Source organism: Lissotriton vulgaris, chromosome 5 (assembly GCF_964263255.1).
Source record: "Lissotriton vulgaris chromosome 5, aLisVul1.2, whole genome shotgun sequence".
NCBI classification, from domain to species: domain Eukaryota; kingdom Metazoa; phylum Chordata; class Amphibia; order Caudata; family Salamandridae; genus Lissotriton; species Lissotriton vulgaris.
The window spans coordinates 788,001,957-788,020,443 of record NC_141693.1 but is presented as its reverse complement, the minus strand read 5'-3'; the positions used below and the strand labels follow the sequence as shown (position 1 = coordinate 788,020,443).

General features: G+C 43.6%; 1 protein-coding gene across 2 annotated transcripts in view; it reads right to left on the bottom strand.

Moving 5' to 3' along the window:
• Positions 1 to 18,487, bottom strand: part of LRRC20 (leucine rich repeat containing 20) — a 1,555,127-nt gene that overhangs the window by 957,785 nt on the left and 578,855 nt on the right. For both annotated transcript variants that reach the window (XM_086922260.1, XM_086922261.1), the window contains exon 3: positions 12,015 to 12,164. In XM_086922260.1, the coding sequence (XP_086778386.1) occupies positions 12,015 to 12,164 (150 nt within the window). The remainder of the gene's footprint in view (positions 1 to 12,014; positions 12,165 to 18,487) is intronic.

Genomic DNA, 18,487 nt, shown 5'->3' with positions numbered 1-18,487 from the left:
TTGTGACAACAACTTATACTTTGCATTATACATTTGCATAAAGAGGCTAACACTGTACAGCAAATGCATAAAAAACAGCATGACAAAGTAACCACTGTGCACGACTACATCACTAACACTTGGCACAGAGTAGTGTGCTGTGCATCCACAAAGCACTTCAGCGCCTCGCCAGGGGCAGTAAGCACTATATAAACACCAATCCCATAACATACCAAAAGAGCTAGCTTTACCTCGGATGCACTTACACACTGCTCACAGTCGCAAACACATTTCATACATCATATGTTCACACAATACTCCTAGACATATACACTCCTCAAAAATGCCTACACCGCCCACGGAGACAGCTACCACATACACACAGTTCACAGACACACCGCACAGAGGCTCATATGCTGCTCTGACACACACAGCTCACAGACGCACACACTGCTGGCATCCAAACTGCTGGCAGTGTTTATAGACACACTGCTCTCATGCACATTGATCAAAGACACGACTAATGGACTGCTCACACACATGGCTTCAACACATACAGCGCCCACATGCCTCGCTCAGACGCATATACAGTTCACAGATGCATAAACCGCTGGCACCTCGATGCCCCTGACTGACCAGCTCACAGTTGCTTTTGTAGCTTAAAGAGAACTTCTCCCAGACGCATCCACTGCTCACAATCATATTCCTCTCAGACTCATTCAAATGTCACAGCACATACGCCACTCACATATGCACACGTTCTCACACCATAGAGACAAACGCACTGCTCACTGGGACAGTCAGCGATCACAGACAAATACTACTAACAGAACAAGCAACAAACACTATCACCTCGCGCGGTGGGAGGGAGAGGATGGGGGCGGGGCCGATTCACTCGCGGGATCGATAATTGCTGCCAGATGGTGGCGCTCGCTCCCGCGAGTAAATCTCCAGACATGCATGCGTTGCCATTGAAGCCAATGGAATGCATGCACGTGCTTGGCTGAAAAGCAAAAGTGCTCAGAAGAGGTTGTTTTCCTTTGCAGCGCATGCACGCTGCGAAGGCTCGACCTTAAAAGGAGTGACACAGCCACCATGCATGGAACTGAAATACACATGGGGTGTTGCTGAGTGCTGGCAAACCCTGGCAACTGGCAACATTGGCATAAAATAAGCACTTAATTGATTCAACACAGAGTACCATAAGAATAGGTAACATGCTTTTCATATCTAGTGGTTAGCTGCATCTGTAGTTATTGGGCCTGACTGATATTGAACGGTAACTTTCTTTTTAACCTTCATTTATATCTGCTTAATTACACACGCACACGAAAAATACAAATATAAATATAAAATGAATATATATCATACAAAAATATAACCACTGAGCTGTGTACGCAGGGTAGCAGAGCTCTGAAGGTGCGAAAATCCTGTCCTCTGTGTTCCCACAGAAACTTTGAAAAATGTATGCGTTTTCAGACATATCTCTTTTACCAGCAACATCAGCTTAATAGCCCGTGTAATGCAGTGAGTACAATTGTTTCACATTACTCAATATGTATAATACCCAAGGAAGAACTTTAATGATAGGCTAAGGAGAGGACCTGAATCGGAACAGGTGCAACAATATTATTTACATAATGTGCTCACTCTTTGGGTTTTACTTTCTCAAAATCATGCTTATTCATTATTCAAGCAAGAAACCCCAGGGGATAAATATGTCTGTTGAAGAGAGTGTTCCCTGGAGGTGGCAGGTTAGAATCCAACACTATTTTTGCAGCCCTCTATCCTTTTAAATCGATAAAAATTGACTACTATTGTGTTGAATAACAATAGGCTAATACACTACAACTATAACTGAAGAGTGTGGTTGGAGTCTAACTCTCCATCAAATAGGAGAATCAGACTAAAACAAAAGGACAAATTCTGTTTAGGGTCTGATCAATATTCCAGTTAATTCTGGTGACACAAGAAGGCTGTATTGGCATCACCCACTGAGGTATTCATTTAATATTTATTTTATGTATTTATTTTTGAGATTTATAGAGCGTACAAATACCCGAGGGCGTCTCGGCGCTACGGACGGCAAGCAGAAACCTGATTAAGAATGTTATTGGTTGAATTGCTACGTTTTTATCAGCTTTCTGAAAGTTAGCAAGGACTGACAGGATCTGATCTCCAACGGGAGAGCATTCCAGAGTTTTGCTGTGGTGACCACAAAGCGTCTGTCGCCCCAAGAGGCTGTTTTTGTACGTGGCACCTTTAGCTGAATGAGTTGGATGAGCGAAGTGTCCTGTTTGGAATGTGAGTTGTTAAATGATTTATTAATAATTGGGGTCCGGTTTTACGAGAGGCCTTGAAGGCAATACAAAGTGCCTTAAACTTTATTTGATTTTTCACTGAAAGCCAATGATAGTTCTTGATGACATGAGAAATAGGTTTAAACTTGGGAGTGCCTGATAACATTCTAGCTGCTGCATTCTGGACTGTTTGTAGCTTTTGAATAACCTTGATTTGTGCATTCGCAAAAAGTTCATTGCAATAGTCTATGGAAGACATGACCAGTGAACTGACTAGAGTTTTTCCTGCGCTCAACGGGAGAAATGGCAGAATCTTTTTAATCATGCGTAATTTATGGAAAGAGGCCGAGGCTACCGAGTTGGCATGGAAGACAAAAGTCAGTTTGTCAACAAATGTGACGCCCAAGTTCCTAACCGTGGTTACTGGGATTGGTGGGGGCCCAGAGAAGAGGGCCACCAGGTCTGCGACCAGGTGGGGAGTAACTTGCCAAAGGTCATGACCTCGGTTTTATCAGAGTTTAATTTAAGGCAATTGCTGGCCGTCCAGCTACTGATGGCGAGCATGCCCTTTTGGAAGTTAGCTGCAACCTTTTCTCCGTTGTTATATTTGAAATAGACTGAGGAAAATGCAGATGTGAACGTAAGTAGAAGAAAATGGCATTATATAAATGATTAACTTGATAGATGCCAAGACAAATGTGTTATTCTGCTTATCTGGTTTAGGGCAGTCAGTTAAAAGGTGAACTACTGCCCGAAAGCATCGTCCTCATCGAAATGTCTTCCCCCTTCTTGGACCTTGTGCATTGAGTTTGGATGCCCTCTTAATGGCTAATGGACAATGCATAGACACTTCATATGAATGTAGACAGAGGAGCTGCAATGTCTTATGTTCTCAGACATGACAAGGAACTCAGAACTTTAACTACCACTTAAAAATAACCCTATAACTATGGCTCCTACAAGTATGTGCTGTTTTTGGGTTTCCCCTGGCCTTCGGCCTGAAAGACTTGATCACCCTACCATCAAATGAAAATGAACAGAGTTCTACTTCTGTGTATCATGGATGACTCCACTGCGCTCAAAGGTTAATACATGAAAATAATGTTAAATCTTTTATATATGATTACAACATGTATAAGAACACCTCTTTCACTAGGTGTTCAGGGACTGTGGCCACACTAGTTTTTTTTTATAACTCTAGTGCACCATTATGGCTGTTGCATAAAGCAAGTATGTTAAAGAGAAACGTATGTATCCCAAGCAGCCCATGTTTATTATAAAAATCCTGTTTTTGAAGCACTTGTGTACAATATTGCACAATTTATATCATGATTTCAATTGCATCACAGAAAACACTCTAGTAGAAGTATTGGAAATCTGGCCAAAAAAACATGTCTAATTGCAAGTCAGCAGTTCTTATGGCAGAAAGGTTAGATCCAAAAATCAGATTTCTAAAGGGGGATATGTTATAAAGGGTTGTTACCCGTAACCAATGGATCGCAGGCATGAAAAATAACCTAATGGCAAGGGTGGTCGCCTCTTATGAGATGTGAGAATCTAGGTGCAATGATGGTTTCTATAATCATGATGCTAAGGCAAACAAGATATAGAATGTGAGAGTTGGCTACCTATGGAGGCAGTGGTGGCAATTGCTTGCCAGTGTGCGGATCCACACTGTATATGTAATGACTAAATTAAAAGGTCCATGATTACATAAAGACTGGGGAGCAATGCAAGGTCAGGGCAGGAGCTGCATATGTCAGCAGTAATTCCCCCTATCTCAAAGGACCCTTAGGGTTCTACTCTGAATATTCACTAACATCACATTCTCTGAGTTTACGAAACCAGGGGTGGCTCCTCCGCTAAGTCGGAGGAGCCGCGTCCCACTGCTCTCAGAGCAAGAAAAAAAAATAATAAATTGATAATACCCTCGTTATTATCATTTTAATTTTCAGAGCTACTGGGCAGGGTTAGGGCAGGTGCCATAAGGGGAGGGGTGATTCATGCACCTAAGTGAGCAGGATGGTTTAGCCGGCTGTCTTGGGCCGGCCAAACAGTTAGGCGCACTTTGCATGTTCCCCACCAGGCTGTAATGCACAGCCTGGTGGGGAACATGCACAGGCACTCTGTCCCCGTCTGATTGCAGAACCATGATGCTCAGACCAATCACAACGCTTCATTGCAGCAGTGTGATTGGCCTAGGAAAGCCTGTGTGATTCCAGGACTCATCAGGAAGCAGGGAAGGAGAAGAGAAGGCGGGAGCGTGAGGAAGCGTTTAAAAAAAATATATTTTGTCCCCACCTCCATCACCCCCGTTCCCTGCAGCCGCCACTGAAGAAAACCCCCACGTAACATTAACCGCATCGCTGCGGCAGTTATTTTTACGCTACGCGGCTTTTTTCTAAAAGCTGCGTTAGATGACGAGCTCAGCTCGTGATCCGCACACGCCCCCCGTGGCTGATGACGAGCTGAGCTCGTCATCAGCATCGAAGGGGTTAACTACAGAGAGCGACCTTACCGGATGCTGTTTGGGTCACTCATAACGAGGCCCTTTATGTTGTGTTTTTGTTGGTATGTATGCATTGATGAGCTTGCAAAAAAGTGCCTCCCAAACACACACTTTACATTGACCACAAGCTACAAAACCATCGTCCAGTAAGCAAAGTGTCTGGAACCCCCCAAAAACCCTCTCGGTCCACATGTCTGATTCACACTATTACCTCCCCCAACAGTGCAGTGGCCGTGAGTTTTGCAGAAGGTATACTGAATCAGGGCTGTCAGCCAGTGGCTTCATCGATGAGTGAGAAGGCAGTAAAATGCTGAACGAAAACCATCAAGAAATGTTGCCTGCAAAGGCACTGAAATCCTTCACAGCTCGTGTGACATATATCTGTGATTGTCACCAGCAAGGAGTGACAGTTGACAGGAATGCTGAGCAGTATATCCACTTTTGATTTTAGTAGCGCAGAGGGCATGCCCCCTATTTGCCAGCAGCCAGATGATGTTGCATTGAGCAGTATATATACTGTATTAATAAGGCGGCAATACTAGCTCTATGATTAAAATGGCTGCTGGAACAATGGGCCAACTAATAGCAACAGAAAATTACACATCAAAACAGCCAGCCTATTCATCGTATGATATATGGTACATTATAGATCAAGGTCGTCGAACGTCGTCATGGTAGACTGTTCCATTCCAGATTTTCAGGCTATCTAAGTTTTATACATTTTCATACAATTACTCACAACAGAAACAATTTACATGGTCAGAGGTGATCCTGAAAATCTGTCTTCGATCAGCCAACCACAGGCCAATTTAGGACAATTCTATCTTAGATAATTGGGTAATGTGAAAGGTAAATTGTATATGGAGGGTTTGAGCAATTGGAGGTGAGAGAAGCCAAGAATGTTATTGAGTAGACAGCGCAAAAATGCAGGCGCAGATTAAAATTGCAAAAGCTGCAGATATCTAATACATGCTCAACAGCAAGCAATGCTCTAAAGATATTATGCACTGCAGCCTTAACCCTCTTTAAGTTTGAGGCTATTCATCTTTGTAAGGTCATGTTGTTTACATCTTTCTGCTACAAACATGCGCGGCCTAACAATTATGCCGAGATCACATTCGTCTGTCACGGTCTTTTTAATGATTTTTGTGCTTAATAAACATTTTATGACTACCACTGAACTTTTCATTCTACCAAAGTTTTGCATATGGTGTTTTTGTCAGTTTTCAATTCGAGGTTTCTTTTCGGTTTGGGTGTGATGCTAAACAAAGTAGAAAAGTCCTGGGGCTTAACTCGATGTCTCTGAGCCATTGGGCGAGGTCACATGGTGCAGCAGAATGTCATAATTTATAATTCACTAAACACAGAAAGTTGGAGACTTTTTCAAAGTGCAGTCCCTAGCCGGATGCTAAATCGATGGGAAAAAAAACATGCATGCGTCTTTCTCTTGGAAATCCGAAGCATGAGTTCAGATTTTTTTTTTTATAAATTGTTTTTATTGATAAAGTGCATGACAGCCAGATAGACAGCAATTACATACAGTATTCGCAAGTTACATTTAACACCACATCTGGGACAAAGGCCGGGAAAGCATATACATTAAACAGTTACTTCTCTGTCTCTATTTCTCTGCATTTCCAATTCGACCACAGGTGATACGTTTATCTCCCCCCTATAGGAATTCCACTTCAACCATTTCCTGTCCCACTTCTTCGTGCACCTCCTAGTTATAAAAACTTTTTTCTCCGCTACCATACACCTATCGAATTCTTTCAGCCATACTGTCACTGCAGGCGATGCCACTCTGCCCCACCCCCTCGCTATCTCCCTCTTGACTAGCATGTAACCCAGCGTCGCCAATTGTTGTTCCGTTTCAGTCAGGTCTGTATCTTTCCATACATTAAGCAAACCCAGGTGGGGCATCAGGCTTAGAGTCTTCCTTAATGCAGACTGCATATGAGTTGTGGCACTGTCCCATAGATCCCGCACAAGTGGGCATTCCCACACCAAATGATAAAAGGTAGCCGGCTGCCGGCAGTCCTTCAAACATAGGTCATCCTGCCTAGACCTGATTTTTGTTAGTGTTATTCTTGTCAAATAGGAGCGGTGTAGAATACGAAGCTGTCTTAATCTGACTCTGAGCGTAATAGCCGCCTCTCTGGGCGACATAAGCGCCTGTCGCCAATCCTACACGTCAATTGGCCCGAAGTCTCCCTCCCAGTGTTCCTTAAGCTTTCCAAAGGTATCAGACAAATTATTACTACGTTTTTTTATAGGTCAAGGAGATCACCTTGGACTGCAGCAGCCCATCCAACAAGCGATCCTCGAGGGGTGACGATTCTGGTATGTCCTCACAGCTAGGGAAAGCCGCCCGGAAGGCATGTCTAATTTGCAGATACCTAAAACCCTCTCCTGGGGCCAATTGGTAGGTCTTTTGCAGATCCTCAAATTTGAGAATAGCTTCTTTTTTACCAGGTCATTGACTGTCGAGATACCGATAACCTCCCACCTATCGAACCCTGGGTAATAGCAAAGCATGCCGAGTTTCTGTGAATACCACAGTGGCATTGCCTTGGTGAGCACTCCCGCCCATCCCAGATGTGAGTTAGCTAGCCGCCAGATCTGCACCGTATGTAAAGTGGGGCCAATATACTGTTGCTTCTTGGTGCGGGAATACAGGGCCTCCAGATAGCCCGAACAATCCATCTGATACCTATCTAGGGCGCATGAGTTCAGATTTAACTCTGAGTGTGTGAGAGTCTCGTACTGCGCACTGTGGGCGGCATGTAGAGCAGAGGTCTTCAAACTTTTTGATGCCCAGACCCCCCTGTCAAATTATTTTAGGCGTAAGGGCCCCCTCCTGATAAAACTTTCAAGAACCTGGTACTCCTTATCATCAACAACTATCAACAATAATAAACGCCCTAAATTCCCACAGCAAATATTTTTTACGGTGGAGGATTATTATTAAACAGTGTTTAGCAAACCAAAGGTCAGTAAGCGTGGGGGCATGGTCAAAGGTGTAGCTTAATACGAAGGGCCTCATTTATGAGGAATTGGCATAGGGCAGCGCTGTAATTCTTCTTGCTGTGCTGCCCTATGTCAATGTGAAAGGGCAGGAATGCACTGTATTTATGAAATAAGGTGCATTACTGTCCTGTTCCCTTGCGTTGCAGCACAAATTGCTGTATAGCACCAACATAGGCAGGATAGTTTTTGTACAGGAATGGCACATTCCGTCAAAAAAACAATCCCAAGAGGTGTTTTCCTCTTTCTATTTGAGCTGCAGAATGCAGTACACAGGGAAAGAGGAAAGAATAAGGAGAAATTAAAGAATTTCCCCCCAATATGCCTTACCAGGGGAGACGTCTGTTTTTGGAGCTACCACAGGTTTACTTGATTTTGTAAATATGGGGCAGCATTAAAATCCATAGGTGTTGCGTGGGAACCCCATGCAAAGCCTATGGAACACCTCCTTGACACAGAGTAAGGTAATGCAAAGACTCCATATCTATGAGGCCATGCAAAGCTATGCAGGGTGACTTTGCACCGACTCACAGGTATGGCAGAGATGCTTCCTCTGGCAATGCAAGCCTCTCATAAATACACCCCAAAATATTCTGTATGTGTTTTAGGTCTTTCAACGTTAATAATGGGCAGCGTCATGAAAAATGCATTTTAAAAGTTGGTACTTAGTGTGAAATGCACTGTAGGACATTCTGAAACCTCTATTAGTTGATGCGCTGCAGAGGTCTATGTGTAACCAGAGAGCCACAGAATTCATTCTTGATTGGCGCATTGGAGAATAGAAACGTGTATATTTACTGCTACAAGGTCCCAGCCTGTGACAGAAAGCACTGTGAATATGTAAGTCATTATTTTAAACTTGCATTACACACAGTGTAAGAGTGCTGCAAATCGTGCAAATAGTTTTACAATAAAATAGTGCTTCCAAAATATAGATTTTAGTAATACCAGAGCATAAGTAATACAATTTATTTTAAATAACTGTCCCTTCAACACCTCCCTAGGGGCACTTAAGGCTGTGTAAATACAATTAAAATTAAAAGCATGCACTTCACAGCCCAGTTGTTAACTCTTTGCACTACAAATCAAAAAAATATCTTTATCATCACAAAGCTTGGAGTGATTTGATCAATTAAAGCCAGAACAGGCTCCCAAGCACTATTTACACTTGCAGATTAACTGATAGGCACATTTGCATTTCATTCAGGCAAGCAGGTACTCTGACATGAAGGTTTTTCCAGCACCAGAGGCTCAGTTCACAAAACTTCAGCTGATAACCATCTAAATTAGCTGTCCCAGGACAGCTGTCTTTTCCCAAAACGAAAGCAAATGTTTTTAATTGCAGTCACAAGTGCAATTAGGGAATGGGCAACCTCCTTCTCAGGACTAGAGGACCCCCTGGGGGGGGGGGGCGCCACACAGATTGAAGACCTCTGATGTAGAGGGAGGCTGGGCAGGTGCGCAGGCTCATCTTAGGGGGAACCCTACTGGGGATGGAGATACACTACAAAGTCTGTTTTTTTGTACTGTGACTCGTGGTAACGGCTGCGTTAAAATGGCTGTTTCCTGGTTGGCACTATACACCTACCGGACTGCAATGTAGGTAGCCTACTGAGAGCTCCCAGTGCTCTAGAGGATATGGGGAAATTGGTGATGCTCTCCACATGTCTTCTGACAGAGCGTGGCGGACACGCTAAAGATGGTTCTGGGTAAGCCTTACCCAATCCCTTCTACCTCAGAAATGGTGCTCCCATGACTAAATTGCTAGCTGTGCAGCAATGTTGAAATCTGATTGGTTCTCTGTCCTCTTTCCTTTTTCTATCTTTTCCCCTTTTTCTCTCTTTCTTTTTTCTTTCTTTTTTCCTTTCCTCCCCTCCCCTGCTCATACCAGCTGATAGTGATACTTTTGATTGTAGACTTTGCCTAGCCACTTACTTCATTTCACTTCCTTCATTTATCAGTTTTTGGCAGGCTACTTTTGTTTATTGATGTCCTGTTTACGACTCATTTTTGAATTCCAGCTTCTAATTGCTTTTTATCTCTTATCAATTGTATCACTTTTTTCATATATTGTGTATATTTATTTGCTTTTTTATAATAATAAAATTCTTTTGAAATGAAAAAAAAAAGCTGATTGGTTTACTGTGCTGCAATGTCTGGGAGCTGCATACGTAACAATTGGACACAGCTGGAAATAAGCAGAATTTTTAAAGAGGTTGGTCCCTACTGGCCATGAAACAGTTGATTTGTGATGTAAATGGGGTTTCTTTGAACTTCAAGTCTCAATGGAGGGAGACCCCAAATAAAATATTGTGGGGAGGTCTTTCAGGCATGGTGATCCCTCCCCGCTGGAGGTCTTTGACCTTGTTTGACTAGAAGTGAGGGAAGAACAGTGTCTAGCTGGGTGATGGAATGGGCTTGTTGATTGAGTGGCCTCCTGTAGCAGATGGGGCCATACTTACCGTACTTACACTCTGGCATTGTATGGGTGTGGTGGCTGCGATTCTCCTCTACTGAGTAAAGGGGTGGGGGCGGGGAGGAGAGGTTGGGATAATTAGGAAGAAAGAAGGGGTTCAAGTTGGAGTCTAGTTTACAGGTCTCATAAGTTTTTTTAATTGCTAAATTTTCCCGCTGCCTCCCATGTTTTGACAATGCCATAGTAATCAATCTCGACTCCTCTGGCTGTAGGGTGCAATAGAGATACTTGGACTGTTTTTTGATCATTCCTGCTCCAATAAAAAGGTTTGTCATAAAAACAGACTAAGATATTAGAATCACCAGACACCACTGATTCGTGACCTGACCAAGTGGCACATCATTCTTCCTACACATTTTAACTTGCAACCACCAAAACGAAATCCCATTTCACCATCATGAAATAATTTTTATATCTTAAAGATAACAACAATAACTTGAGGCTCTGAAGAAATCACTGCTTTTCATCTGCCACCTCTTTCTGACAATAAGCAGATTTGCAGATTGTATGGGAGTCTAAAAAAACTACTCCAGCAAAAGAAAACAGTCCCAATTTTTTCTGTGTGTGTTTTCTTCTCACTAAAGTAATGAGGGCTCAGACAACAGCAGAACAGACTTAACAGACCATTGAGCAAAGAATCAGAATTCACTACAAAACTAGACTCTAAAAATTACTGCAACAAACACTGGAAATGTCAAATGCAGCTTAGAACAAAGCAGCTTAGAGGAACACAGCAAATGGATCAATTCGGCCACAAATTAGCACCACACCAATTACACTGATAGGAGGGAATTAAAAAATAACATGTTTAAGCACAGATATTACATTAGTATAATATTTCAAATGAAATAAGCCTTATCACGCGTCAGCTGTTCAAACCATAAAATAACAATGAACAGCATTTGGATAATTTTTTCCAGTTCCTTTTATTAGGGCACTTTAGCGATCTAAGTGTGCGGCGCTTACACAATTCATGGCAACACACATTGTTTTCTAAGTTTACTAAGTCAGCCCCCTTCGGCCACTGGCTTCCTTTGCTCCAGAAATCTCATCACATTGTCAATCACATCTTGAATCCGCCTTCAAGAGTACTTTCGTCTCCCCATATCCCTACTACCTGTTTTGGTGTGTTATTCTACACCTAATAGAATGCACGAAGGGCTGATTTACACATGGAATCAGATGGCGGGCAGAAGGCCTGGACTGCCCGTTTTTCCCTCTGGATATTTCTCTGGGTGGCTGGGGCCTTTGGAGGCTGCTTTTAAAGGCAGGTGGCCGCTGATGGATTCCTCTGCCATTTTCTTCAGCTTCTCCAGGTAATAACATCAAGCACATGGGGAAAGGTGGGCTCCATGAGAGAGATAAAGAGAGGAAGGCATGTGAGGGGGGAAGGAGAGAGAGAGAGATGAGAGAGGAGGGGAGCAGGGCTTGTTTGAACATGTTTGCCAGGGCTGATTTTGGTTCCTGGTCCGCCCCTGGTAGGCAGCCAAATAAAGGAATCTTTTTTTTTATGTAGCATCCATTTTTCAGACACTTTTTGCTCTACATTAATACAACAAGTTTAATTTTAGAGCAGAATGTACACACCTGAACAGCGAGCCATACAAAAGTCATACATATTGCCTCTGCTCTTGTTGAATGAGTGACTTCTATGTGCATGTAAAAACCGGCTAAACTAGCAATAAACAACATGCTCCGTAGACATTTTAAAATCCACTCTTACCTTGCAGCTGGCAGAACGTTGCGATGAACTTGCTGGTCAGAGACTTCATGTCGTTATTAGCCAATGAGATGATGTGAATTTTCTCTGTGACATTTGTCATCAATCTGTAAATACCAACAGGGAATGCCTTCAGCTGGCAGTTTGCTAAATCTGCAATGGCACAGGAGAAAGGGGGAAATAATGAGAAGCGAAACACGAGAAAAGTGATATTAAAATTAATGCATAAAATGTAGTGGAAAGAATACAAAGGAAAACATTTTTGTTTGGTGGTAGAAATTAGCAGTTTTCCACAGTTGACTGCCTACACTGCTGCGACTGCTTATTATTTCAAGAACAATCACAATTGAAAGGACTTGTTTCTACTTTGAATTTGCACATGGTATTTTCTTGGATGATGTCGCTCCTGTGAAACATGGTTTTTAGAAGTCAAGAAAAATAAATGCCTTTATTGGGTCTTTATCCTCTTCATAGCAATTATTTAAATTGCAAGTTGCCAGCACTGCTCCAAAGTAGCAAAATTATCAACCATGAAGGGATATAATCCATAGTGGGCTATTTTAAGCCATCCGTCAAGGTGCAAGAACAAAAAACACTTGAGCGTTCAGCTGGTCAATATTATTTTCGCACTTGAAGTAACCGAAGCATTAACGCAATTTTTTGTTATATAAGGACTTTCTTTTCAGTTGCTGTTAGTTGTCAGATTGTTTATAGATTGGTGCTTGCACTGCACAAATAAGTTGCATTATTGGGATTGTAACTGTGCATATTTGGCCACCACCAGGGGCCAGGGTTCCTTGTTTTGGAGGGGCCACTTCAGCACTTTAGCCATAAGTGGCGGCTGCTATCATTGCTTAGTAATGAGGCGTGGGGGAAAACAATTTAAACCAAACGCATAATTAAAATAATTAAAATTACACTTACCTGCTGCTCCGACGGCCGTCGCCTTGCTCCTCTCTCCCCGTCCTTGACTGCGGCTGCACATTGCACAGGCTCCCAAAAGCTAATCCCATTGCATCTCTCAAGCTGGGAATACTATTCCCAGCATGAAAGAAGCGCTGGGATTGGTCTGAGCGGCTTTATTTGCTTCTCAGAAAGTGCCTGGGAGCCTGTGGTGTTTCTCCAACCTGGCTGTGCAAAACAGTTGGGTTGGAGAAACCTAAGTGTGCATGTCTGTTTGGCCGGCCTAAAACTGCCAGCCAAACAGACCTGCACACTTAAACGTGCCCACCACTCCTCCCCTTGCATGCCTGTCACACAGGATTGCCTCACTCGCGTTGTCAGCAGTCAGACAGGCAAAAATTAATGATAATAAAATGCTTTTATTGTCTTTTTATTTTTCCTCTTTTAGCAGGGGGGTGGCACTCCTCCGCTATTACGGAGGAGCCACCCCTGTGAGCCATGACACTGCCTGCTGGCAGAATGCGTACAATGGCATGGCATAGGAAACAGTTAAACACTCGGAAAAGCCTTTCCGGAGCAGAAAAACAGAATTACAAATCTGTTTTGTGAATATTGCTGGCAGACAGATGGCCAGCAAAAGGGTATGGCAGGTCACTTGGCGGCAACCAACCCTTTAGAGCGTCCCTCAACCCTTCTGGGGGCTCCCATTGAACCCCAAACAAATGAATACTTGTCCTGTCTGAGTGACTCGGGCCCCATATGACTATCTGCAGGACGGGCCCCATCATTTTCAGTTAAGCCACTGCCCAACACATTCCTTGCTTGGGTGCATTAAATCCATTTTAAAGGTGCATTACTACTTAAAAACCCACACCCCCTGTAATGAATAAGTTTATGCATTTGTATGGTGTGGCTGCATTGTTGAAACATATGACTTCTGCATTTCAGGTTCAACCAAACTCAATTTTTAATTGTTCCTGTTTAACTGCAAGAAGACATACTGCAAACAAATCTGACCATGATGAAAGCAATGTAGAAACTAGTTTTGATCAAAAACCTCCATACTGGAAACGAATACATGAATTATGAATGTTGGACTTGGCCCTCTCTGAAAAGTCACTCCCAAATGTTTTGTCGTCATTAAGCATGGGCGGAAAATCCGTTCCGCTCGCGGATTTTCGGTAAATTCGCAATCCGCGAGATTCGCGAATTTCCCGCAAAATCCGCGAGCGGAACGGATTGGGTCAAAAGTTCAAGCTGACTTTTTGTAACTATTTTAGAATGGCGCCGGCAAGCTGCCAGAGCCTCTAAAATAGTTACAAAAGTCAGCTTCAACAGGAAGCACTAATAGATAAAGTAAAGCAGGTGCTAGAGATGAATCTCAAATTCAGTTACACAATCATTAATCACCCCAAACTTGGGGTGATTAATGACTGTGTAACTTAATTTGACCTTCAACTCAAGCACCTGCTTTACTTTATCTATTAGTGCTTCCTGTTGAAGCTGACTTATGGCTGAGGGCAGAAGGGCACAAAGTGGGACAGAGGGCATGAGTTAGGCAGAGGGCAGAAGGGCACAGAAACCAGTGGGGCAGAGGGCAAAAGGGCACAAACAAGAGTGGGGCAGAGGGCAGAAAGGCACAAAAACAAGTGGTACAGAGGGCAGAAGGGCATAAAAAACAAGAGGGTGGCAGTGATGAACCAGGCAAAAAAAAACCTGCGAACACGCAAAGCGCCCCGCGAAAACGCAAAGTTCCCCGCGAACACGCAAAAATGAAAAATCCGCAAATTTGCATGAATTCGCGAATTTTGCGGATTGCGAAATTCGCAAATTTGCGGATCGTGAATTCGCAAAATTCGCCCATGCTTAGTCTTCATCCTCCTGTTTTGAATCCCTTTTTGTTGAGCTTAGGACAGTGTGCACTATACGACTACTAACCAATGCTAAAATGTGTTTGCTCTCTCCCTAAAACATGATATAATTGGCTTATACCCACTTGGCACACTTAATTTGCCTGTATGTCCCTCGTAAAGTGGTACCACATGTACCCAGGGCCTGAAAATTGAATGCTACTAATGGGCCTGCAGCACTTAAGTAGCCTTTTTAATCACATTTCAGGCCTGCCATTGCAACCTGTGTGCAATTCTAAACTGCCACATCAAACTGGCAAAATAATCCTTTTGCCAGGCGTAAAACTTTCATTTCAATATTATAAATAACGCCTACAGTAGGCCATAAACAGCCCACAGAGCAGGGTGCAGTGTATTTAAAAAATTGTACAGGTACTTCAGGGTTTATATGTCCTGGTAGTGAAAAAACTTTAAAATTCGTTTTTCACTTATGCAAGTCCTACCTCTCCCATTGGTTAAAACTGGGTTACCTTATTACATGTAATAAGAGGTAACTTTTTTGGGGGGGACATGTAGAAATTTCATGTTTTTGGGTTCTAAAGAATTGTAATTTAAAATCATGTTTAATAGTAGAGTTGGATTTGGAGGCACAATTCTGAAAATTAAACTCAGAAAGTTGCCATTTTCTTGTCTTAATCATTTGGTGGCCCCAGCCTGTATTCTGAGTCACACGACTAGCTGTACTTGGCAACTGACCTTTGTGTATTCCTCCCAGACAGTAACACAAGGGGGGAATGAGTGTTGGCAGGATGAGCCTCTTCCTGACTAGATGGGAGGGGCGGAGCTGTGCACAGTCCCACTTGCATTTCAAAGAAACTGTTTCAGCACACACACACAGAATTTCACACTAGCTTTTGTTTCAAATTCTGTTTATTAAAGTTTTTGAGGTTGATATAAGAATGCAGTACACATGCAACAAATGATCAAAGTAAGCCAAGAGTTACAGAGATCAAATGTAGGTTACAGCTTGGTCACGAGTTCTGTAGCATAAGAAAGACATATTGATAGTTACGTTGCATCTTCTTGCAGGTAGTATTCTACATTCCTCCGTCAATCCACCCTCTAGAGGTGGGAACATAGAAAGGAAACAATATACCTAAAAACTAACCAAAACCTTGACTTCATGGTGCAAATGAAAATGAAATGGCCATGAGGGTCTGGGCGCCGTGGATCAAGGCAAGGCATCATCCCAACTGCAGACCGCCAGCTGTACTGCTAAACCATTAGATATGGAATAGGTTAAGGGCACTTAGTCATCAACGGGAGGCCTTCCGTTAAGTAACTCACCAGCGGGGACCATATGTATTCAAACCCTTTTCTATTGTCATCCACTATGTCTGCCATGTGCTCCATAGCCAGCGCCCTCAACAGCCGAGCATGCCATTGGGTTAATGATGGTGCCTCTTGCTTTTTCCATGCAGCTTCTACTGCCATTTTAGCTGCCACTAGGCAAAGCCACATGAGAGACTTATCACACTGCATTTGGCGTTTCAGGGTTGGGTCTCTTACCCCTAACAAAGTGTGTTCCAGGGTGTGGGGAAGTGGGTAGCCTAACATGAGTTTGAGTTGGGATAGGATTTCTTTCCAAAAAGACTGGATGGAGGGGCAGTACCACCAGATATGATAGACGTCGCCCAGTAGCCCACAACCCTGCCAGCACCTATCTGAAGTGTTGGGAAAGATCTTGTGTAGTTTCTAGGGATATAAGTACCAGTCGTACATAATTTTGTAGTGCGCCTCCCTTAGTTACATCAAGCGATTTAATTTCGCTATGTCAGCCTGTAAACACACCCACTGCTTATCCGCTATAAGGGTGTCCAAAAGTGCATCCCAAAAATGTTTATATCATGGGGTCGACCTGGGGCTTAGAGCTTGAATGAGAGCGTACAGAAAGGAGATACATCCCTTGGAGGTGGATCCTGATTGAGCAAACTTCTCTATGGGGAGCAGGTCCCTGGTGGCGGCCAGCCACACCAAGGGTTGCTGCACCTAATGTTTAAGTTGCAGATAGTGTAACTTCTCTTTGGTGGTTAGTGTGAATTGTTTCATGCATTCTTGAAAGGTTAGAATCTCACCTTTGTCAAAACAGGTGGGAAATTGTGAGACAACCTCCCTCCCACCATGCCTCGAAGGGTCCCAAGTGGAGCGCAGGGGGGAAAGCAACATTAATATGTATGAGCGTATAGAGAGATGGAAAGGTGGTCAACTGTAACCTCCCAGTGAGAGTATCCCAAACCTGCAGCATGGTGGATGTGGGTGTACTGATGTAGGCGTTTGGCGGTCTGTCATGCTTGGGTTTCCACAATAGATCCCATGTGGTTCGGCCAGTGATCCGTCTATCAATCTGGTAGTGCCAAACCCCCCCACCTTGCGTGGCCTTATGAGCAGGCGATAGGGCAAGTGGGCTCTCCCTCCCAGCCAGATGAATTTAGTGATCATTTGATACAGCTCCCTGAAGAGACCTTTTTCCACTGGAATGGGTAGCCCCTGAAAGAGGTAAAGCAAGTAGGGGAGCATGTTCATCTTGATAGCATTAATCCGGCCCAGCCAGGTGATGTATGCAGCACTCCACTTGCCTAAGTCACTTTTCAGTTGGCGAAGAAGTGGAGGGAAGTTGGCTTTGTAGAGATCTGAGATACGGGGGTGAGCATAACACCCAGATAGGTAATCTTTTTAGTTGTAGATCTGAATGGTGACACTCTCTCCACTTGTCGCCACTCTTCTTTAGATAGGGTCAGATTAAGTAAGAAGGATTTGGTCAAGTTAATCTTAAATCCTGCTGCCTTCTCAAACAGGGCAAGCTCCCCCTGAATAGCCGGAAGAGAAGTCAATGGCTCCGTGACCGGCAGAGGTACGTTATCGGCAAAGAGTGATATCTAATGATCGTCTGAGCCAAACCGAACCCCCGGTATATCCGGGTTAGCTCTAATTTTATGTGCTAGTGTTTCAATGCTTAAGGCGAAAAGGAGGGGGGACAATGGGCACCCCTACCTTGTCCCATGCGCTAAACCAAAGGATTGGGAAGCAACGTAATTGACCAGGACACGAGATATAGGAGAGTGATAATTGGCGCAAATCATCCCAATAAAAGTCTCATTGAATCCAAAGAATTGAAACAAAAAGGACCACTCCAAGCGGTCAAATGCTTTCTCCGCATCTAGTGAGAGAAGAGCAGCTGGTATGTCTTTCTTCTGAGCTTTCTCAATTACATGGATGATGCGCCGCAAATTATCATGAGTCTGTCGCCCTTTAATAATGCCAGATTGGTCTGGGTCAACAAGGCAAGGGAGCACAGATTGGAGGCAAGTACCAAAGATTTTGGAGTAAATTTTGGCGTCTAGATTCAGAAGGGTGATCGGGCGGTAAGAGGAAGAGGCTGTAGGATCCTTCCCGACTTAGGAATTACTGCCACAATCGCCTCTCCCATAGATGGGGTGACCTGTTGTGTAGAAGCAATGAATTTGAACAAAGTAGTTATTCTGGGGCAAAGGTGCGGTAAAAATATGCTGTAAACCTATCTGGCCCGGCGCTTTTTGTAGTCTAAGTGCATCAATCACCTGCTGCACTTCCTCAAGGGAAATGGGTTGAGCTGAGTCCTCAATAACAGTAGCCGGGACCTGTGGGAGGTCCAAAGAGTCCAGGTATCCCTCTTGGTCTTGCGCC